Consider the following 23,212-nt stretch of genomic DNA (forward strand, 5'->3'; position numbering starts at 1 on the left):
GTAGCAGTGGGACAGGTGACTCAGCCCCAAGCCGCTTGGATGAGTGAAACCTCGGCTGCCTGCTGAAGGAAGGGAAGGGAGCAGGGAAAGGAAAAGGGTTGCTTGCAGAACAAAAAAAATAATTAAAAAAATTTTAAAGATTGCAAAAAGGCAGCTTTTGGGAGGTGGGGGGGGAGAGGAAGCAGCATGCTGTCATAACATTCCGTATAGAAATGGACCTGGCTTTACCTATAACAATCAAGAGATCGTTAGCAGAAATGTATTAATATCTGCAAGGCCCAATTCCAGGAGCTGCAGCTATTCCTTAGAAGCAGGCCTTTGTTTTCAAAAACCAAGTGACATTTTCATGGTTGGCTGGGCAGTTCACATAGGAAAGAACTGCAATTAATCTACACGCAGTCAGCAGGACTTGGTCTGCTATACTAGAAGGTGCCAAATCAATGTCAAGCATGGGTGAAAACCATAAGATGCTCTATAAATTAATGGAGAAGCAAGTAAAGCAAGGCTTTCTGATGGGCTTCTGCAGAGCGTTAAATTATAATATCTAAACAAAAGACTGAAATATAGAAGAAGTCAATGTATTTGATGTGTAAAACTAAATGGAAGATGGATAGTCTGAAACCATGAATAATGCATTAGACTTCAATAATCTACTAGCTGTGGCCCTTATTGTCAGAGCTGATGTGTGCTTCCCAGCTATTTTCTCAAAACTTATTATCTCACACATTTTTCCTACCAAAGATTCCTATGTAGCAGCACATTATAAAGCATAGTATATTGTATAAAGCAGGACAGTTGTGTGCTGCTCTATTGGGGTAATGCTATTTTATAAAATAAACTGAGACACATTCATGTTATTCCTTAAAAACAGAAGTGTTCCAAGGAATATTTCACAATTTCACTGGTACTTTGAGGAACCAATTAAATTAAGTATTTTTCTTTTAGACTATGTTTTGGCTTCGACTTTGGCAAAGCTCAGCATAGTTAGCAGTATGATTTTAAGAGAACTGATGCAATGGCACTTTTGGAAAAGAGCTGTTCTGATCTTTCATGTATTTTTTCCCTACTCTTCTACATGGTTGAAAGTTTAGTCTCCACATAAACTGTGAAAAAAAAAAACTATTTCCAAACACAATGGCACTATTCCAACACTTTTAGCATTAGAAGATAGAAAAGAGGATGGATAGAAAAGAAGATGGAGAGGAAGGTTAGAGGTGATATATGTCCTATCGGCTGCCATCACCAGCACTACTGATCCACTATTTTTCTCTTGGCACTGGTAACAACGCAGGTTGGACACCAGCATTAATCACTTCAAGGAACAAACTGGGCAGCAGATCAATCCTTCAGCAAGGTTACAGTGGGAGGCTGGGATGACAACGGCTGTCATCATGGATCACGATAGTGGGAAGGCACATTCATCTGCAGGCTGGTAAAGGTAAAAAAAAAATAAATAAATAATCATAGAATATCCTGAGTTGGAAGGGACCCAGAAGAATAATTAACTTCCACTCAATATTTTGGTCACCTGGACCTCCTTGGAGCTAAAAGTGGTTTATCTGTGCTGGCAATACACAGACCAGTGTTTTCTTTGGTCACACAAAAAGGCCACAAGTCTCTGCCAGAAATTAATCACGTGAGAATTGTTTCAAAGCATGTAAACACTCGGATTTTCAGAGATATGAAGTATTAGTCCCTATTAATGGCAGCTGCTTTGTGCTAAATGCTCCTGAATATATGTTACTAAAGAATGGTTCTGTTATTTAACCTCTCCTGTTACATTCCTTTTGGAAGATAGGTAACATACTCGTATAATCACAGATTGAATAAACTGCAAATCTGGACTCAAAGGTATTACATACAACGACAGACTATATAGTATCACAGAATCATAGAATGGCCGGGATTGAAAAGGACCACGAAGATCATTTAGTTTCAACCCCCTGCTGTGTGCAGGGTTGCCAACCATCAGATCAGGCTGCCCAGAGCCACATCCAGCCTGGCCTTGAATGTCTCCAGGGATGGGGCATCCACAACCTCTTGGGCAACCTGTTCCAGTGTGTAACCAGTGCCTGGTTGCAGTACTCCAGATAGGGCCTCACAAGAGCTGAGCAGAGGGGGACGATCACCTCCCTCTCCCTGCTGGCCACCCCTTTTTTAATGCAGCCCAGAACACAGTTGGCCTTCAGGGCTGCAAGCTCACACTGCTGGCTCGTGTCCAGCTTCCTGTCCACCAGGACCCCCAAGTTCTTCTCCACAGGGCTGATCTCAAGCGGATCTTCCCCCAGTTTGCATAAATACCTGGGATTGCCCTGACCCAAGTGCAGCACTCTGCGCTTGGACGCGTTGAACCTCATGAGGTTCTCACGGGCCCACTTCTCCAGCCTGTCCAAGTCCCTCTGGATGGCTTCCTTTCCTTCCAATGTATTAACTGCACTGCTCAGCTTGATGTCATCCTCAAACTTGCTGATGATGCACTTGATTCCATTGTTTGTTGTTGATGAAGATGTTGAAGAGCACCGGTCCCAAGACCAACCCCTGAGGGACACTGTTTGTGACCAGTCTCCACCCTGACACAGAACCATTAATCACAATCCTTTGGCTGTGTCCAGCTAACCAATTCCTAATCTATCAAACAGTCCATCCTTCAAATCTACACCTCTCCAAGTTACAGAGAAGGATGTGGTGAGGGACCGTGTCAAAGGCTTCGCAGAAGTGCAGGTAGATGACATCCATCGCCCTTTCCCCTTCCACCAAAACCACCACTCTACTGTACTTACACTGGCCTTGCTCTCCTCATTTCAAAGGAATGAGAAGGACACCATTTCAGAAGGCAAAGAGACACACACTAACATAGATTTAGGAAGAAGGTGTAAACCTGACTGCCGATTATAGAAGTAACAGCATCAATTCTATCTAAAGGAATGCCTAGCTATTGTAAAGGGCAGCTCACTTATCCGGAAACCACTGCAACAAATTGTTAACAGAAGCTGTGCAATCTCAGATCTCGGAGATTTGAAGAACAGGTTAGACCAAGATCTGTCAGCAGCACTTCAGGAATAACTGCCCATGTCTTGGGATAATGTCTACAGAGCTGGTCAAGCTTCCTTCTAGCTCCATCTTCTGCGACTGTAATTAGGGTTTCCATTTCACATGAGGATGGCTTAGCCTAGCTACCTCATTTGTCATTTTTTCCAGATCTTTTGGCATCCTCTCTATTAGCGGTGTGCCAAATTTTCCCAAATTCCATAGCAAATACAAAGCATGAGTCAATGTAAAACACTTTCCATGCAGCAATACAAAAGTAGATGTGGCTTAACACCCTAATCTCTGTATACGTTATATATTATACATTAAGATCATTCCTTTGTTTACCATGCCTGACCTCAACTTTGCAGCCAGACCATGATTTTCAGGTCGTGCACAATGCCATGGCACAACTACCGGTGCATGCAGAATAGTTTGAAAATATATCATCAGGAGCCCCATTCATGGTTAGCATTTTCATACTGACAGAAGCCCTTGTACAGAACAAACTTATGCAGTTTCAGATTTTCTTTTAAAATTCCTGTATCTGTCTGCAAATTCTACACTGACATTTGCCTCCATGCAACAGGCAAAGGAACCTCGCACATGAAGATCCTGCTCTTCTTTTCTAATAGATAGAGCTTTCCATATCCCTTTCAAGCATTCTTTTTTGTCCAACTAAACTCAAAAAAAAAAAAAAAAAAACATCTAATGATTGTCTTTTATATATATTAGAGAGAAATCTATACACTATGTATACACTATAAAATGAGACCAAGAAAACATTTATAGGCACTATGGTACTTCTATGGCATGCATGTACTATGTATAATGGACTATGGAAAAAAAACAGGTGTTGGATTTGACTTACAGAGCAGTTCTACACTAGATGAGAACTGAAGTTTGCCTACAATCATGGCATACTCCTAGAGAATTCAAAACTTGGTAATATGTGGCAATGGTTGGTAAAGAGAGTCAATGCAAAACAATTAATTCTGAACACCAACAAATTTGGAAATGAATAAGCCAAGGCAGACTAGAGTTGAGAAAGAATTTATGGCAACCTTTCATTCTGAACATTTCCTAACGCTGGGCTTCTGATGAAGTACAACTGGAAGTCATACAACTGCAAGAATCTAAATAGCTTACTTGATCATAGTGTTTTTATTTTGTTAAAAATGCACCTCTCCATCATAAGAGTTTACTTTCTCTTCCAGACTCATGTGGCAATAATTTTGTCTTTGTTATCACCTTCCAGTTTTTACTGCAATAAAAGTAACGAGGCTGCCCAAACACACAAGGGACAAAACCCTCCATTACCTTTTGTCTTTCATTGTTGACACTTAGACTAGAGGATGTCAACGCCAGGTTCAGGTCCAATCCCAACCATATGTGAAATCCTAAACAGACTGCCCCAAAATAACCCTTACTTGGGTTATTTTTATATTAAGCCTTTTTGGGAGATATCCTGTATCGCTTGCTGTTCTCGTGGGATACTGAGCTAACCTTCCTGCTACTGGAAACAGCACACAGCTGCTGTTCCTAGCCCTGGCAGCGCTGAATGGTGCTGGTGTGCTCAGCAGAGTTGGCACTGATGAGCTGCAGTTGATTCCCAGTATCAGACCTTTGGGACTTCAAGGCAAGGCATCTCTGCCTGAAACCTAGACAGCCACCAGTGAAAGCAAAGCAGTCAGGTGTTGCAAGTATAAAATGTAAATCCTTCGCATCACTGTTACACACATTACCCAAATGCTCTACAAACTAGAGATTAAATTAGAAAGAAATTTGATTTATGAGCAAATTTGTTTAACTGTGATATAAATACCAAAAGTAACTGCCACTATCTTTCTAGTTACCTAAAATACCTTTGCTCAGTGATCAGCAGCCTGGATGCGACTGGTTTCTGTGATAGAAGGGGAAAGGAGATCACAATATTCTTCACCAGGAACACAACAAACTCAGGCCACCATAAACAAATTTACAATGAAAATTCACAGGCTATCATTACAGATGGGTACTGGAAATGAAACCCTTCCACTTCAGTTATATTACCCAGCCCTAAGAACCACAGGTTCCCTTTCTCCTCCCAAAAGAAGGAACAGAGACACAACTCAACTCTACATCTATTTTAGGTTTTGTTAAGAAAAACACCAGTTTTCCATTGTATATGTTATTTCCACTCAAACGATGCCTGAGCTCACAAAACCCTGTAGTGCTTCCAAACACAAACAGTCCCTTCTATGGCACATTCTTGCTCTCCTCCCCTAGACAGCACATCTGCTGAGTGCAGGACACTAGCACCTGCTCAGCCTCGCCACTGTCAGATGTCTGCCTTCTACTGTTCACAAGCTATCATGACCTCAGACGCCACAGAAATCCCCAAAGCTTTCCTCAGCAGCACATTCTTGAAAGTGTTACTCAAAATTAGAGAAATTGCTTCAGTAGTTACCAAAAGTAAACCGGCACTGTTAAACTGATACGGCTGTTTCTTTTAGATCTAAAGGGGAAACTGTACAGAGCACAAAACAGCACGGGAGAGATGAAGCAGCTAAGGAAACCGATCTCTGCAAGACTGATGGTGCTCAATCCTAAAATAGGCTAGATTTTCCATAGTCGCATGCACACAGAGCAAAAGTTTAAGTAAATAGGAGACCTATAGGTGAGTCCCAAAGGTCAACTGACTCAGGCTCAGTGAGTTATTTCTTCATTATATTCTAGAGGTAAAAGGAACAAGCAAACTACTGTTTCAGAGTAGGAATGGCTTCTAACCACTGCACACAACACAAGGACATTGCGATCCACAATTTACGCCCGTTACTGTACCTGAGATTGGGCCCTCATCCCATTCTTCAGATCTCCTAAAGCGATTTGTTGTAAATCCCATGCAGACATTTACTCCAAAGGCAAAAGCAAATAAAGATATAACCTGCAAAAGCAAAACAGCAGAGTGATCAGACGGTGCAAATCCCCAGACTTCCAAGCCAAGAGCATTAGGATTAAAGGGGCAGAGATGGTCCCTGTACATTCGAGCTTCCCAGCGCTGCAGTTCCCATCACTGGCACAGCAGCTGACAGAGTCACCCTTTTAGAGTCGCACAAACCAGAAGGGGTTTATGAATAAAACATCTCTTTCTGAAGCTGAAACGCTCCTTTTTGTAGGACCTTATTCAGGAGAGACGGGTTACTCCTCCTTTAAAAGCAAACATGCTCTTTTCCTTCCCTACCTGGTGGAAGTGGAAGCAGCCCTTCTTAGCCATACTAGAGGATTCTTGAAAAGCCCGTACGGTACCGTCCCTTTTGCTTTATAGTGAGAGCAGAGCTCTGTTTGCTCTGAGAGTTCGGGCTATTAGCTACAAGTAATCCCACCTGGTGAGGTTGACAGGCTCGTGTGATTTGTCCAGGGGGTGATTTCATCATGTTTCACTCACAAATCGCAGCTCCGAGTACAAGAAGCTCCAGGCATCATCCCTCGCTGCGCCCTCCCCCCAAACACACACACGCACGCTTTTATGTGGTTTCCTCTGGCAAAGCAGGGCTTTCTTCTCTCACTGCGGCCAATAGCTTTTCCTGCTCATATTATTCTCCTCGCAAAAGTAACATGGCTAAAAGAGAAACCAAATGCGTCTCCATCTGGCTCAGAGAAGAAGAAGAAGAAGGGGGGGAAGCTCGCCCAGGCTGCGAAATGGAAATATCCCCACGCCACCCTCCAGTGCCACAAAGCGTGGGGCAGCGACCTGGGCACCGCTCTCGCTCTGCGCTGCCAGCCGGGTCGCAGTGTCCCCACGCCAGCGCAGGGGTGCTATTCAGCTCCCGCGCGGTGCAAGGCGCAGAGCGATGGCAACGCACACGGTTTTATTCGGAGGGCTGGAAACCACAGCCTTTCGGAAAGGAAGGGAAGTGGCACGTTCCTTCTGCCCCACATTTTCCCATTTTCTTCCCCAGCAGCAGAAAGCTAAAGCGTTTGGAGAAGCGCTTCTATTTACACAGCAGACGGTAATGCTGAGAATTATGGTTCAAATCAGTTGTTTAAATATTGTTTACCAAGGCAAATTATTGACCAGTGTGGTTTGCTTTTTTTTTTTTTTTTTTTCCTGATGGGAGTTCCCTTCATTAAGGTATTTACTAACAATAGCATTTAAAGGGACAGAATCAAGGCTGTTAAGCCTATTGACAGACTTATCTTCTCTTGCAACACTGTCACACTATATAGTGGCATTGAGAAATACATAACAGATTTCTTTAAGCCATCTTGCAATATGAAGCACACGCATTTTGCAGCTCTGCTAAGAGATACTTTTTAGCTGCTGCAGTGTTTGTCCCTCTCCACTGCATAGCTTTGCAGGGCTGAGTCTCCTCTTTGCTTCTCCCAATTCATCTGCCTGACACCCGTGGCTCAGAGCTTATGTTTTTTAATGCAGTTTTTTAACCAAGAGAGGATCCATTGGGCAGCTGTATCTTTGCATTGCAAGCTTCAGGGAAATGTTATTAGCATGGGAAGACCTCAATCTTAGCTGTACCAGGACACTGTATTCCTCCCCTTGCACAGATCAGGAGTCTGAAGTAAAGACTTTTCTAAAGTTTGCTTTATCACCACCTTGGCTGAAGATGAAATAGGCAGCTGAAGTACAGGTTGCATAATGTCCTGAAGGCAGTCTTTCTCTAGCAAAAACAAAAACAAAAACAAAACTGAAAGACCTGTGTATAGTGGTCTAGAGCTAGAGAAGAGTAATAACCAGATTTTGTATTAGCTTTCCTATAACATTATTCACTCTTAGCCTCTGATATATCCTTGCTTAAACATCTTCACCAGCAAGTGCTAGGTATTACAGCAGTGCGTGTCAGCAGCAGAAAGAAAACCAAGCACACACCAAATTACTCTACAATGTCAATTATCACAACTGATGAAGTTCATGACTTGATGAGTAAAGCATGAGAATCAGCAGATTGAGCTCTTCCAGCCTGGGATTCTCAGATCACCAAGTGATCCTGGGCAAAACACAATTGAATTTTCAAATCGAGTTGTCCATTTTGAGTGACCAAGGCAACATATCTAGCCTCAATTTCAGAGATGCTAAGCCCGTGCAGTTTCTGCATGTCTTCCTAATGTGCAAATGCTTAGCTCTTTGGAAAAAAAGTTAAAAATGACCACCCAGAAAAATGAAGCAAGAAATAAAACCAAAATATATATCAGAATAGGTTTCTCCAGGTAAAAATATAGATATCTTTTTTTTTTCATTCACGTAACATCTGCAGCTTATAAACTGCACGATTTCATGTTAATGGAGAAGTTCATTTTAAATTTCCTGGCTCACACTACAAGTACGTTATATTAATTAACATCCTTTGCAATATCCTTTGAGAACTATAGATGACAGCGATCCTGAAACTGCTAATATTTTTCTTATGTGTTATGTAAGACACATTTTCCAGTAGCTCTGAACTGACCGCATCCTCAGATGCACAATCATCTTTTTGTAACAAGGATTCTGCCCGAAGCCACCCCGCAGATGCACAAGGAACCTATTAGCATAAACAAGGTTTAATTATTTTGTTCAGGGAAAATTTCACTGCTGGGAGCACTGGCAATTAACTTTTTAGCAATTAATTTCCATTCTATTCATCAGAAAAAGAAATAATAGAGTAGAAATAATATGTTCCTGACCCTTTGGTCACGCAGTGGTTCAGTATGAGTTTTAGGGCTTAAATAAAACACATGACAAGGGGATTTTAACAAGATCAACAGAATACGAAATGCATTTTTATCAATTATTATCCATGAGCATGGGGATTTAGCATTTATGTCTGCTTAATACATGTAATGGTACTAAATGCTTAATTCAGAATGCTGAACTTTCAACCAGCCACTAGGTGACACTTTAAATGAGAAATTCATATTATGACAGTTCCAGAGTTAGTTTATCTCTGTTAATACACAGAGTTAATATAAGAAGGGCAATACTTACTGTCTTATATAAAATTGGCTTTTTCTTGACCTGTTTTGTTTTGTGATTTGTTTGTTTGTGTCTGTTTTTGTTCTTGGTTTCTGTTTTTTAATGAGAAAGGAAATTACAGAGATATCAAGTACATTGGCTGAGTCAGTAGCTGGGAATGGAGAATAGGCTCTGAAGAAATGAGCCCTCTTAGTTCCTCATCTCCATGGTGCACTGCTGGGAGCAATTAAATAATAAGAGGACCAGCATGAATGTTTCCAGTGTAGTTGATAGCTACACGAGTAGCAGAAACGTGAATTTGATCTCTCCCTCCATAAACATCTTTCATTATAGTTGTGGCCAAGAAAAAAAGTTTTGTTAGGTAGAAAAATTTCTAATCACAAAATCTTTTGATAAGCTACAGAAACTCTGTCACAGAATTCCAGCAATCTCCAAACTGAGTGCCCTCAGATCCACGTACAGTGGAAACAAATAAGTTTCCAGCAACTGAAGCAAACATGAGAAGATGCAGGCACTTCACTGAAAACACCCAATATTTTCAGCAAAGCCAACATGATGAAGAGACAAGGCCCATCAGTGTCAGAGGACAGAAGGAGAGCCAAGAGGGAAGGCAATGGCCTGCAATGAACAGCACCTCAGCAGAGACAAGCCTGGCAATCAGGCCACAGCCATACAGGAGCCCAGAAACGGAACTGTATTCTCCAGCAAGGGATAAATTTCAAATGGCTGGCAAGCTGTACTGGAAAACAAAAACATGCAATCCATTCCTAAAGGGTAGGTAAGGATACAGATGTTCATATGGATACGTGAAGGTGGAGGCATGGTGTAGAGCACAAGAAGCAGTTAGGAAAGACAAGAATCAGACTGTCCCTTCTTTGGGTTGTTGAACATGTGGTGAGAATAACAGAAGCTTCTGCAAGGATCTTTTTTCCTTGTACATGGAAAAGCTCCATTTTGTCAAGGAGGTGATCTCCATTGTAGAGGGCATCAGTCCAAGGGATGATGGGCTCCTCCACCATGTCTGCTGCTACCCTGTAAGACTGGAAGACCCACAGGCCAGGCTGCGCTCATGAAAGTGCCTGCTTATGAAGAGCCTCAAAACACCACCCAGCAGTGCCTGAGGGCTTAACGAACGCCTCATCAATTATCTGTCTGCTCATCACCATCCTGAAGGGAAAGGTATGCAAACCCTGTGCTCAAGTGCACCCAAAGAGCAGGCTGAGAAAGACTTTTTGGGCCAGAAAGATCTGTAAAGAGGCAGCAGACCCTCAGGGAGGATCATGGACAAATTACAGTCTTCAAAATTGCAGTTCTCTGCAGTCCAACCTGAGGCAAGATGTGCCTGAGGCACCTACAGGCCCATCAGCATTTCTGAGCACCCTATAGGAGGCCCACAGGGAGTGCCCAAATCCAGACTGAACATTACTGAGAAGGAGCAGCAAGGCACATGCCGTCCTCCTCACTTTGCCCTCCTGGATGGTTAGCTACCAAACAAAATGAAACATGCATGAAACATAGGTGTAACAGGTCCAGACGCCTGGCCTAAACTGCTGCCTATCCTGAGAGAGAAAAGATACCACTGACCTAAGAGGATCATGCTCTGCTTCGTCCTCACTGGGATGAGGACTGAAATCCCAGTAGCTGGCCCAGTGAGAACAGGAGGGTGTAATGCAATACAAGGATAAACTCCACAACACCCCACATCATACATGACTGCTTCAGTGACTGAGAGAGAGCTGTGAGTTTGGTGAGAGCACCGCAGCTCCTGAAGCTGCCTGGGATGCCCATAGCAGGACATTATCAATAGTGCAACACACACACCTGACATTTGTGACCATACACAAGCAAAGCAAGCTTTGTGAGCAAAGGCAGCTAAGTCAAATAAAAAACAGGCAAGTTTAGAAAGCTGTGTGTACCTGAGAGCCTCCCTCCTTCCAGCAGTATGGCACCTAACAGACCAGCTGGTCCAACACATGTTAACATGTCCTTGAGAGCCACACATACAAGAATAAGAGCGTAAACATCACTCCAACACACATGCTTTCATCACCTTCAAATATGTTAACACCTTCTGAATTCAGTTTGTGCATAATGTTATTATTAAGAAGCAGCACAAGCACTTGTGAGTTCATCACAGCCAGTCTTGATGGCTTTATATGGTAGCAAACGTGTGCCTACATAACCACTGTTAATTTCCTGATTTTTATACAAAGTGTACAATCTCTTCCATTCTGTGAAAACCACAGTCCTTTAGGAACAATGAGTTAAAGCTAAAAGAGAAAAGAAAAATTAAAAAACAGAGCAAAGCTGGTAGCGTTACTTAAAGATGCAAGAAAGCTGGTTTCCTAGACCTCAAACCACGTTCCTACTTTCTTTCTGTAACTTGTGCAAACATCCTTTACCATGTTTGACCCTTTTTCAGAAGAATATCAGCTTTGAACTTCCTGGATATATAAAATAACTTGTGAGAACTTCTACAATAATCCTGTAAGATAGCTCTCCTACGTAAGCGTATTTACTCTCAGCCCAAACTTCATTTTGGCACTCTTTCCAAGCTCAAGGCTTGGTTATGATTAAAAAACTTCCAAGTGCTAATCTCTTCTCTTCAAGTAAAATATGGATATAATTAATACTGCGCTGTTTACTTTCAGTTTGTTTTCTTTTCCAAACAAGAGTTTCTATTTCTTTGTTTCAAATCTCTTTTTTTAAAAAGTTTTTGGCATTTGGATCAAGAAAAGTATTTTAATTGATATTTTTCTTCTTGTTAATCTAAAAAAAAAAATAATTGTTGTTTTCTAAACAGCAAAATTCTATTTGATTTCAGTTTAAAGAGATACGTCACTGAGAATAATATTCTCAACTTGCTTTGGCCATCTGTGCTCTCCAGCACCAATGCATGTTCTGAGGAAATAGCAAAGAGAGATCAGGCTTGATTCTTCCTCAACCAGCAGCGGCATGTCCCCGTTTGGGAACATTCTCCTTTTGTTTCTGCACTTGCACAAGGAGGTATTTCAAGACTGAAGAACTGCCTGCTCTTACAGCAACCCGTGCCTGTACCTGTGAAAGCTTTTTTGGCACAGTGAATGGATGCATGAAGGTATGTTGGACTGCAGTGCTGCAGTCCTGCGACAGGCTGTGACAGAGCTGCAGTTACACAGAAAAGAGCTATGGGCCATCTGAAGCTTGAACCTACTTCATATGAACACAAGTCTGATTCCAGCTCAGTGCTGTTTTATTTGCAGAGGGCCTACAAAAGTCGAGTACTAAATGCAGTGGTGCATTTAGTCCAATACAAAGAGAAGGTAGTCTACTAAAAACAAGTTCTGAAGAAATCAGAATAGCTGATGAAGAAGAGATGTACTCTGGTGAAAGAAAAAAAAAAAAAAAAAAAAAAAAAAAGGAAAAAGAAAGAAAAAACCACCAAAACAACAACAGAAAAGCCTACACATTTATTAAAAGCTGGCTACACTCCGGATCTTATTCATTGAATGTCCCCATGATTTCTCATGCAGAGGAGGATACAATAGCAACTGCACAGGCTGCTGCTTAAAGAAAAATCGATAAAATGACAACACAGCTAACGCTCTCACAGATGCAGAACCATTCTAGATGGAATGCTTTGTCATATAGTTGAAATACTCATTTTATACCACAATCTGAAGATATCCCCAGCCACGAAGAGGAATTAGGTGTTTGAATAAAACCAGCAGGTACAGTCCAAATGTTAGGCACCTGTCAGCAGTCATAGAATCATAGAACCATCACATGGTTGGAAAAGCACTCTAAGATCAAAGGAGACCTTATAGCTCTTTGCAACTCCCTGAAAGGAGGTTGTGGTGAGGTTAGGGTCAGCCTCTTTTCCTGTTTAACTAGCAAAAGAACTAGAGGGAATGGCCCCGAGTTGCACCAGTGGGGGTTCAGGTTGGATGTTTGGAAAAATTTCTTCTCCAAAAGAGTGGTCAGGCACTGGAATGGGCTGCCTATTGGTGGAATCACCATACCATGAGGTGATTCCACACATTTAGATCATAGAATCGTAGAATGATATAGAATCATAGAGTGGCCTGGGTTGAAAAGGGCCACAATGATCATCGAGTTTCAACCCTCCTGCTATGTGCAGGGTCACCAGCCACCAGACCAGGCTGCCCAGAGCCACAAGATGTTGTATTAGGGGACAAGGCTTAGTGGGGAAATATTGGTAGTAGGTGGGTGGCTGGACTGGATGGTCTTGGAGGCCTTTTCCAACCTTGGTGGACTTGATTCTTTGATGGTTCTATCAGAGAATCACAGAATCATAGAATCACAGAATCGCAGAATGGCCAGAGTTGGAAGGGACCTCAAGGATCATGAACCTCCAACCTTCCTGCCACCAACCTCCTACCCATTTAATACTAGACCAGGCTGCCCAGGGCCCCGTCCAATCTGGCTTCGAACACCTCTAGGGACAGGCCATCCACAATCTCTCTGGCAGCCTGTTCCAGCACCTCACCACTCTTATAGTAAAGAACTATCATCTAAGTCCAACTGTTGATCCATCCCCACCATACCACAAAACCACATCACTAGGTACCGCATCTACACATTTCTAAAATGCCTTCAGGGACAGTGAGTCCATCACCTCCCCAGGAAGCCTGTTCCAATAACTCACCACTCTTTCTGAGAAGTTTTTCCTAATATTCAGCCCAAACCTCCCCTGGTATAACTTAAGGCCACTGCCTCTCATCCTATCACTGTTACGTGGGAGAAAAGGCCAACCTTCACCTTACCACAGCCTCCTTTCAGGCAGTTGTAGAGAATAAGGTCTCCCTTGAGCCTCCTCTTCTCCATAGTGAACAATCCCAGTTCTCTCAGCCACTCCCATAAGACTTGTGCTCCAAACCCTTCACAGCATCTTTGCTCTTATTTGAACAATCCCATAGACTGGCTGGCAATCACTTCAATTCCTCTCACTCCTACCTAGGGTCACAATGTGAGTTAAAAAAAAAAAAAATCCTTTCTTTCATTGGTTTTTGCAGTTGAATGAGTTTTGTGCTCTAGTTCTCAGACCTGGGAGTAGCATGTCTGCTGTAGACAGCAGCAAGCTGCAAGCTGCTACTGCTTCTGAACCCTAGGATCTGGGTAATGTCAATGTGCAGCATCTCTTGGTTGGAGACAGCACAGAGCAACTCGTCTCTTCCCTCATAGCTCTTTGTGTTCCCTATCATGCATCTGCCACTGCCTGTTATAACAGCAAAGCACAAAAGCTTAAAACAATTGCATATTACTTTTTAGGTCATTTTGGACAGATGGGTCATTTTCCAAGCATCACAAATTTTCCTAAGTTGAACTGTGTCATGCCAGCTTTTTTTTTTTTTGATGACGGCTGAGTGCAAAGATGACAAATGTAGGAACAAAGGGAAAAACATCCTGTTGGAACAGTACTCCCTGTATTCTCAGGGTGAGAAAAGTATAAGCAACGTTTCAACAACATAACAATGCAATCCATTGCTGGTTTTTTTTTTTCCTACCCGTATCATAATGTGTAACTGAATACATTTCAAGCTGTGCAGGAGTGCAATATGGGAAAAAAAAATAAGAAAGAGCCATGAAGGAAAGTGCTAGAAAGCAAAAGTATGCAACTCTCTGCTTGCATGGATTTACTCAAGGATTATCAGCCCTTTTCTGTTGTTGCTGTTGTTGTTGTAAATTCTTTTTGCATCTATTTAGCATAAAACTTTGGAATGGAACAAAGAGTCATTTTTTATGGATTAAACAAGGTGACTGCAGTGAAACTGGCCACTTTATTAACAGATTTCTTCAATATTTTAAACTGGATAATTTTACAGACTTAGGTTTTGTTTTTCTAATTCATTTTTTTCCATCGAATTATACAAGATTTTCAGAATTAATCTGTTCTTCCATTTAATGATTTCTGACTGCTGTACAATAAAAGAAGCCCTGCTTTGCTCAGCCCTCACAGAAAAGAGATGCATGTTTCCTCCCCACCCCAGTAAATCCCTTTTCCACAGCAAACACAAGTAAAGTCAACTCCAAATTATACTTGCTGAAGCTTCTCAGAGCAGAGACAGATGTTCCTGGGCATTCATATAGAGGTTGCAGAACAGCTGGGGCTGTTTAATTTTGTATTCTTTCTTCTGTTCATTGCTGCCCCTTCTCCAAGATGCTGCAACGTAACACCCTTGAAAGTAGTGCCTGTTCTAATGCAATGTAAAATGGACTTGAGTGAAATAGAGCTCTGGTGAAGAGCTATTTTTCCAGCTTTTTCAGCTTTTTTTCCCATCTTTGGCAGCTGAAGGAAAGGCCTGCTGCCCTTGCTGACATCTGCAAGCTCAACATTTATTCCTTTCAGGTGAAGAGTTGCCCACTCCAGTTGTCTCTCCCTGTCCCCTCTGCACTGCGCTGCAACAACCAAAGGAGTTTCACTGCTCAGCTAATCTTCCCTCCAACTTGGTATTGAGGAATTCTATGATAAAATCACCTTACATATAAAATGAAAAACAAATAAACAGATCTTGGGTAAAGGAGCAGGGATGAGCAGTGGAACTTGATAGGGAGCAGAAATACCTTTAGGTGAAGTCATAAAAGGTGGATCCCTATCCCTGGGGCAAACCTGGATCCCTTTGCGTTATGACAAGAGCAGGAGCACGTACATGCTTCCTCTATAGTAGCTTAAGTCACAACAGCTGTTCTGCAAATGAGTATCAGACCAAACCTCATGTTCATAGCCCTGTTTGTAAGCAATCTGAGCCTGCTGAAACATCTGCTTGATTCTATAGATGATTTCAGAAGATATAAGGCAAAAAGAAATTAAACAAGGAAAACTGCTTGTTACATAGTAAGAACAGAGGGCATAGAGCAGAGGTGTGGGAGGTCTTTGGAGAGGCAGCAGCTTCAGCAAACAAGCTAGACTTAATGCTGCCAGCAATATCTGGAGGCACCCAATGTCCTACTACAGTCAGAGCTGTATTCCAGCATCCCTGAGGAAATGGCTGGCAGAGAATTATAGAATCAGAGTGGCTTGGGTTGGAAGGACCTTAAAGAACATTTACTTTCCAACCTATGTGATGCAAGGGCAGAAAAGTTAACCTTGAATTTAGGGGTGAAAAGAGACAGTATGTTAGGAGGACAGATCTTTGGAGACTCCAAAAGAGGAAATATTTCCTTTTTGTTTCCTGTTTTGGGGGACTGCAGGGGATAAAACCATCCCTGTAATCTCTCTTCTATTGTTAATGCTCTTTTTCTGTTGTGCACTAGTGCACAAGTCCAATATAGGCTGAAGGACATAACAAAATTAGAGCTTATGTAGGTGAATTGAATTTATTTGGGGAAGCACAAGTGACCTGAATAATTAATCCTTTTGGACATGTTTCCTTTAATAGAGGTCTTAGATTGTGGCATCAAGAAATTCTTTGGTACAATCCTGTCGTTTACAAAGAATGTCCAAAAAATGCAGTTTCCCTGAGCACAGAAAGGAATCCTATTGTTTTGGATATCTAAAAGGCACTTAAGGACTTCTTACATTTATGCTGAATGAAGGGCTATCAGCTCCAAAGGAATTTCGCCCAACTTCATAGCAGTGATCCCTTTCCTCTGCCCAACCTTGTCCTGAGTTCATCTGTTGTCTTCACTGCCACCTTAGCTCTGTTGGTAGCAGTTTGTAAAGAAAGGAAAACAAGAACTTACAGATGATTCAAGCTTAGTTATTTGCAGTGCACTGTTTCATCAGAATTCTTTCTCTTCATCCCATAAAGCATTTTCAAGATATTGCATTCATCAGTGTCACATCTATCAGGCACATGTAGCCAGTACAACTGAAATGGTTTTTCCCAGGGAAAAATATACAGCACGTGTAAGCAGCTATTCTGCAGATATTAAATTCTACTTTTAAATTATCTTAATCTCTTTGCCTTTTTATTAGTCAGCATTGCTAATTTTTCCTGCCTTTTCTTGCCTGGAGGACTCACACGTAAATTGGGCAGTTTAGAGCAATCCTGGCAGAGATGAGCTGTTGGAATCTAGTCACTGAATACATAGGGATGGGATGGGGTGTCCATAGGCCATATTCCTCCCATCTGCTTTGTTATGCTGCATGCAAAGTGCCCAGGGAAGCAGATCCTGTCCCAGATTTGCGCTGGGCTCTCTGGAAAACCTGGAGTGATTGGCAAAAGAATGAGCTGGTGGGTGTGCTTGTGTGTAAACAACCTCTCCATGGGCTACCTCTGGACAAAGTGCAAGCAGCACAGCCCAGCAGTGTAGGAAGTGTGCCCTGGCCTTGTCCTACATCTGTCTGATTTTAGCAGGTGCCAATATAAAGACCAGAAACTGTTATTAGGTCAAAAAGCCTGCAAGCAAAAAGTGTTTTTATCCAGGATAGTTTATATATCCTGAGTTCTTCGAGCATTAGAGAGATGAGAGGAAGGGCCTCAGATGAAGGTACTGTTAAAGAACGAGCAGCAGTCTTTTGATTTCTATAAAGAGACACAAAGAGAATAAAACAGGAAATTGCAGTAATGGAGAGGGGATGTAACTGCTGCAGGAGGGAGGGTTTCTGCAGAAGAATGGCAGGAATAGCTCTGGCCATGTTCTGCCAGTAGTGTGCAGGTTTCTACCAGATGACGTGGGAGTATAACGTAAGGTTATGTTAAAGGATGAGCATACTTAAAAAGTGAAAACCAGCAAAGAGTTGCTTGATAGCAAAGCCAGAGGTGGCCTCCAAAATGAGAGGGTTAAAATCTTTACTGCGTGTCTGTGCTAGGGTTTGGTAGCAGGGGTGCTGCAGGGCCAAAGTCAGTGAAGGAAGAAGGAATGGGGGCACTGGAGCAGGGTTCCCCTGCAGCCCATGGAAGAAACTCACACTGGAGTACATTCACCCAACCTGTCCTTACCTCAACCCCCAGGCTTTTCCACCCTGTTTTCTTCCCCTGTTCTCTTGAGGAATGAGAGATACAGCAGCCTGGTGGGTCCCGGGCAGACAGCCAAGCCAAGCCAACCCACCACAGCTTCCTCTTAAAAAATCTTCACACAATAGTTTGAAATTAGATAAACAAAGGAGAAATCCTGCAGATTTCTGAAGTACTTCACAATAGAAAGAGTGGAAGGAAGGCATAAAGTTTGCTACAGAAATGGAAAGAGACTGAACTAGACAGGAATTGTATTGAAGAGGCAACACAATTTCTCTCCAGTTGCATAAGTGAGGAAGATCCATCCACAGCAGAACAGCTCTATTTGGTTCAGAAACAGAACACAGGAGCTAATCATACTTGCTACATTTTAAATCTTTCATCCAGTTATTCATGTACTGAACTGAATTATTCCTGTATATTCAGCAACTGAAACTTCTAAGGACTTTTTCATTTCTGGAAGAAAATCAGTGTCTTGAAATATGAAGGCTGCTAGGACAAAAGATCACTGACTATGGATCTTCCTATTGGAATTCAAACAGTACAGAAGAGCAAAGTCATTCTCCAATGCCAACAGGGACCACATGTAATTATGTATTTATATTTCCTTGTGTACTGAAGTGACAGTGACCCTGTCATCCATTACTCAAAGTGAGTGGAGCACACACGGTTTCATGGATTTTGAGACAGTGAAAGCCTGTGAGATCTGACACCCCGTGAACACAGTCACATTGTGGTTGTTAATTTGGTGAAGCATCATGAAGGAGCACTCAAAATGGAAATTCAGACAAGGTGGTGCTAGCTCCAGCACTGCCAGGAGCGGTTTCATGCCACCACCTGTCATTGTTCCCTCAGAACCACTCAGTACCTCCACTTCAGTTTGATGTGGGAAGGATTACAAGGAGCACTCCGGCTAAGGATGCTACGTGAGCATTGCTGCTAACAGTTACAGCTTTCAAGAATGACCCTAACCTATCTTTATCTGTCTGGCATTCGAGCTCAGCTAGCGTCCTTTAGGAGTAATTGGAAACCTCTGCTGCAGTGACAGCAGTGACATAAACTCATAGTTTAAGCACTGTATTACATGCTCTAAAGTGAGGCAGAATTCTGTAGCATACAAAATGGAGTAGTTTTATTTTCTTAACACGCTATACAGATAAACCTGCTGGGAGGAAGCATTTCTATAGCCATGCACTTCAAAAGAAGCTCCTTCTTAATATTAAAATGTCCATAATAATCCCTAAAAGATCAGCAGGTCACTCATAGGCAGCTCAGAGCACAGTCAGCCTCTTTTGTTTTCTTTTAGGTATACAGAGCTCCAGCTGTCTACCCAGCACCCTCAGTGCTGATGGACACTGAAAGGAAGCTTGCAGAGACAGAAGTAATTGCAGGAAATCACAATTAAAATCTAAGCAAATCAGATGCCAAAGAGACTCAGAAGAGGGAACCAATGATGATTACTTCAGAATCAAACTTTTAAAAAATCATTTTAATTCCAACCACGCTGAGCACTGCAAGGTATGCATGGCTTTGTTAACTCCTTATCGACTTACACCTCTAATCAGCACTCTGCATCTTTGGCAGGGGGAGTTAGGAAAAACAAACACAAATATTGTAATACTGCAGTGATTAAAGAAACTTTATCCATTTCTTTCAGGAAAACAAGGAATAGGTAGAGGTGCTTGTAATGGGAACCTTATTTAAAACAGATTGCCTTTACACCCAACAGATGGTGAAGATTTTATACAAATCAAATGCCAGGTGATGTGGAGCTGAACTCATCATCACTTCTTGACGTGACGTTAATATTGCAGGAGGTCAGTACAAACAAAACAGACATTTCTTTGCTTGTGTCTGTACTGGATGCCAATTTTAACACTGCCATAGGGTAATAAGATAGGAAAGGCAGTTTAAATGTAAAAGGTTAAGAGGGAAGGATATCTACATAAAGCAGAACAAGCTGTAAGAGATCTACTGTGATTTTTTAAATATCCTTACTGCTCTGTGCATTAAATAACGTGTTCTACTTTAATTATGACTCGGAGGACTCCCATCATCACCCCTAAATGCACATCGAAAGGACGCTCAGCTTGCCAAGTCCCAGTCCGAGCTGCGCTTGGCAGAAATACACTCACGCCGCTTCACAGCCTGACTTTGCTTGTAATTATATTTACTTCAGCCTACTGCCACAAGGCAGAAAAACACGGGGCAGAAGGGGAGGGAGGACGTGCCTACCGTACCAGCGGGTCTTTTTTCTCCATGGCTGAGGTTTGACGTAGAAACTTCGCTTCTCCCCGGCCCCTGCAGCGGCTGCCCTGGCCCCGGGCCGGCTGCTGGGAGCTGCCCGGCCGCCTTGGGCTGGGAGCTGGAGTCAGGGTGCCAGCTGCCCCGCAGGACAATGGCTCCATTGGGACAGAGCTTGGGGACAAAGGCACTGCTTTCAGGATTGATTTTATATGCACACATGTGACCTTTGCCTGAAATGACTCTATGGAAAGCGTCCCTGTCCTGAAGATCTGCTTTCAAATGCAGCGGACTGATGCTCTTGCCTAATCTGTTCTTTTTTTTTTTTTTTTTTGGCCACGAATGCCTCAGGAGAGGTCATGTGCAGATAACAAGGTGGTGTTGAGCCCTTTCTAATCATTTAATAGTGCTATTCAGTAATGGATAGGGTTATTTTCTTCACTTTCAAAGTCTTTCACCAGAATTTGCTAGCTGGACTGCTTTTATCTGCATTTAGGAATTTAAGTACAAATCCAGAGAGCCCTAACTTCCAATCTGGTGCCCTGAGCCACTTCCAAACTCAGGCCAGCTGAGTTTTAAATGTGTGCATCCAGATAAGAACATTCTTTCATTTTTTCCATAGATCTGTAGGATACTTTTTTTGAAAATGAATTCCTGTATTATAAATTTAAAGTGATTTTTAAAGTGTTTTTGACGTTTCTTACTTGACAGGACATAAAGTGGAAGCTGTCAGTATTTAGCACATGTAAAATCTAGATATTGCTGTAGCTGTGCTGGAGATAGAGGGATGAAGGAGTTTGTCACCATGACATGGGGATGCTGCAAACACAGCAGCTGTAGCCACTCAAAGGCAGCTCCCTTGGAGGGCTTATTTATTTCATTAGACAGCTAAATAACATTTTCCATTCTAAGATCTTGATTTTTGCTGTACTGCTCTGACAGAATGGCCGTTTTACTTTATTGCTTTTCACTGGCCATTTTTGTGCTGGAAACATTGTGGATTTTTTAAACTTATTTTTGAGTCAAAATATGCCAACCATTTTTTCTGAATAAAACAAAGGGTGAATACTTTGCTGTACTGACATTATACACATTTCTCTGTTCTTTCCATGAACAAATCACAGGATTATATATCTTCGAAGCAAGAGATTGGATATGGGGGATCAGGGAAGAATGGCCTTTTTAAAGTGAATACGTTCATCCATCCCTACCAAATTCCAGCTGGATGTGGTCAAGTCATAAATCTTGTAGAGATCTTTGTGCATGCTCAGCACTGTGTGCAACTTGCTCACACTTAACCACAGAGCTCTCTGGAGGTCAGCTTTTCTGGTTGGCTTTGAGCCCCTTACAGCCTGGGGTGCACTGCAGGTTTATGTCAAGGGAAAGGACCTACAAAAGATGTACAGCTGAAACCAGGAGTGGGTCACCCACTCCCAGCAAAGCTTCAGATTAAGTTGCCCACATCTTACCCATAAAAACTGTGTGCTTGTTGACTCTATAGATCCCCAAAACTAAACCTAATCCCTCTGTGAACTCTCTCCACAACCCTCCACAACATCCTCCCTACTTCTTTTTTAAACTGAGATGAGAGGTTTAGGTTAGATATTAGGAGGAAGTTTTTCAAACAGAGGGTGGTGATGCAGGTTGCCCAAGGAGGCTGTGGATGCCCCGTCCCTGGAGGCATTCAAGGCCAGGCTGGATGTGGCTCTGGGTCTGGTGGTTGGCAACCCTGCACACAGCTGGGGGTTTGAAACCAGATGATCACTGTGGTCCTTTTCAACCCAGGCCATTCTATGATTCTATGATTCTTAAAGCCCCTTCTTTCACCATTGGTCCTTTGAGGTGTTCGCACGAGAAGGAGGATAAAATGAATGCTACAAGCAGCTGCTGGAAAGATGGCAGGTCCTGTGCCACACACAGAACAGGGCTGCTGTTGATCAGACACTGTCACCACGTGAAGGTTACAATACACAGACACCATGAAGGCAGACAGATTTCAAGTGTTTTAGAAATCCTAAAATGCAGTGTCAGTATCTTTGCATGTCAGATCCAGTAATTGCAGAGTTCTATGAGTGCTACGTGCAAACATTTGCTTTTTTTGACTGATTATTTTGCAAGGTCTAGAAGCATCCTACAGTGCAAGGGAGCAAGCAAAGTATGGGAGAAGAAACAAATTAACAAATTGACACAAGGTCTTCCCACCTCATAGCAGGCTGTTCCCAGCATCCTACTCCCTGATGTTTGTTTAAATTCCATTTAAAAGAGGATTCCCCTTGCTTCCCTTAGAATCTATTGTGCAGCTTTTTGTATCACTGACAATTTTTTCCTTAGATTCCCAGATCCCCATCTGACTTTAATCTTTTTTATTATTATTATGTTTTTGTGTCTTATCAACATTTGGAGGCAATCACAAACCTCCCCTCCAGCACTGTTAGTGGGTACTAGCATGATTTAACATTCCCCAGTCTATTAATTGAAATCTGAAAATATTTTAGTAGATACTCACCCCTGTTTAACACCACATTGTTGGTACCACAGCTATCTACTTATCTGAGTCACACTCCATTAAAATAAATCTTAGCCAATTCTCTCATGCTATAAAAACAAAGTCAGGCGCTGCCATCTCTAGATGTCACTGGGAGCAGCAGGGCTCAGTTTGGACAAAGCTTGTTTAGAATTAATGACCAGGAACCAGATGGTTCACGTGGGGATACATGAGTAAGAGGCTTTCAGGCCACCCCTCTTTCAAAGCCTGTGACCATTGCTGTATTTATCAAATATCCCTTCCCTGCAGCTTTGTCTCTGATGAGCTGCAAGCAGAGCTGCTGGAGCTGCTTTGTGCACTTGGTTTAGGCAGCAGCAAGGCACAAGCAGTTCAGCTCAGGACAATGCTGGACATTCTCAGGAGTGTTACTGCTACACACAGGAAATTTCCATGTGTGGCAGGCAGGTTCTTCCCATGTGAAGGAGCAGCTCAGCTGGAGAGACAAGGGACTGCAAGTCTTGGATTAGGAACTGAAAATCCTCTCAAGTCTTATCTTTATAATGCAAAACCTTTGAAACATTTGGTCTAATAAAAAAGTACAAGTTC

At 42.4% G+C, this 23,212-nt stretch overlaps 1 protein-coding gene across 8 annotated transcripts in view; it reads right to left on the minus strand.

Annotated features, from left to right (window-relative positions):
* ENPP2 (ectonucleotide pyrophosphatase/phosphodiesterase 2) overlaps positions 1–20,343 on the minus strand; it is a 70,097-nt gene extending 49,754 nt beyond the window's left edge. For 3 of the 8 annotated variants that reach the window (XM_042869371.1, XM_042869369.1, XM_042869377.1), the window contains exons 1-2: positions 20,113–20,343; positions 5,851–5,953 (exon numbers count right to left, since the gene is read on the minus strand). In XM_042869371.1, coding sequence (XP_042725305.1) covers positions 5,851–5,953; positions 20,113–20,343 — 334 coding nt within the window. The other 5 variants (XM_042869376.1, XM_042869372.1, XM_042869373.1 and 2 more) reach the window with 5 other exon arrangements.
* Between the last annotated feature and the right edge of the window lie 2,869 nt (positions 20,344–23,212).

Source organism: Lagopus leucura, unplaced genomic scaffold (assembly GCF_019238085.1).
Source record: "Lagopus leucura isolate 7727_CA_CO unplaced genomic scaffold, USGS_WTPT01 Super-Scaffold_100002, whole genome shotgun sequence".
NCBI lineage: Eukaryota > Metazoa > Chordata > Aves > Galliformes > Phasianidae > Lagopus > Lagopus leucura.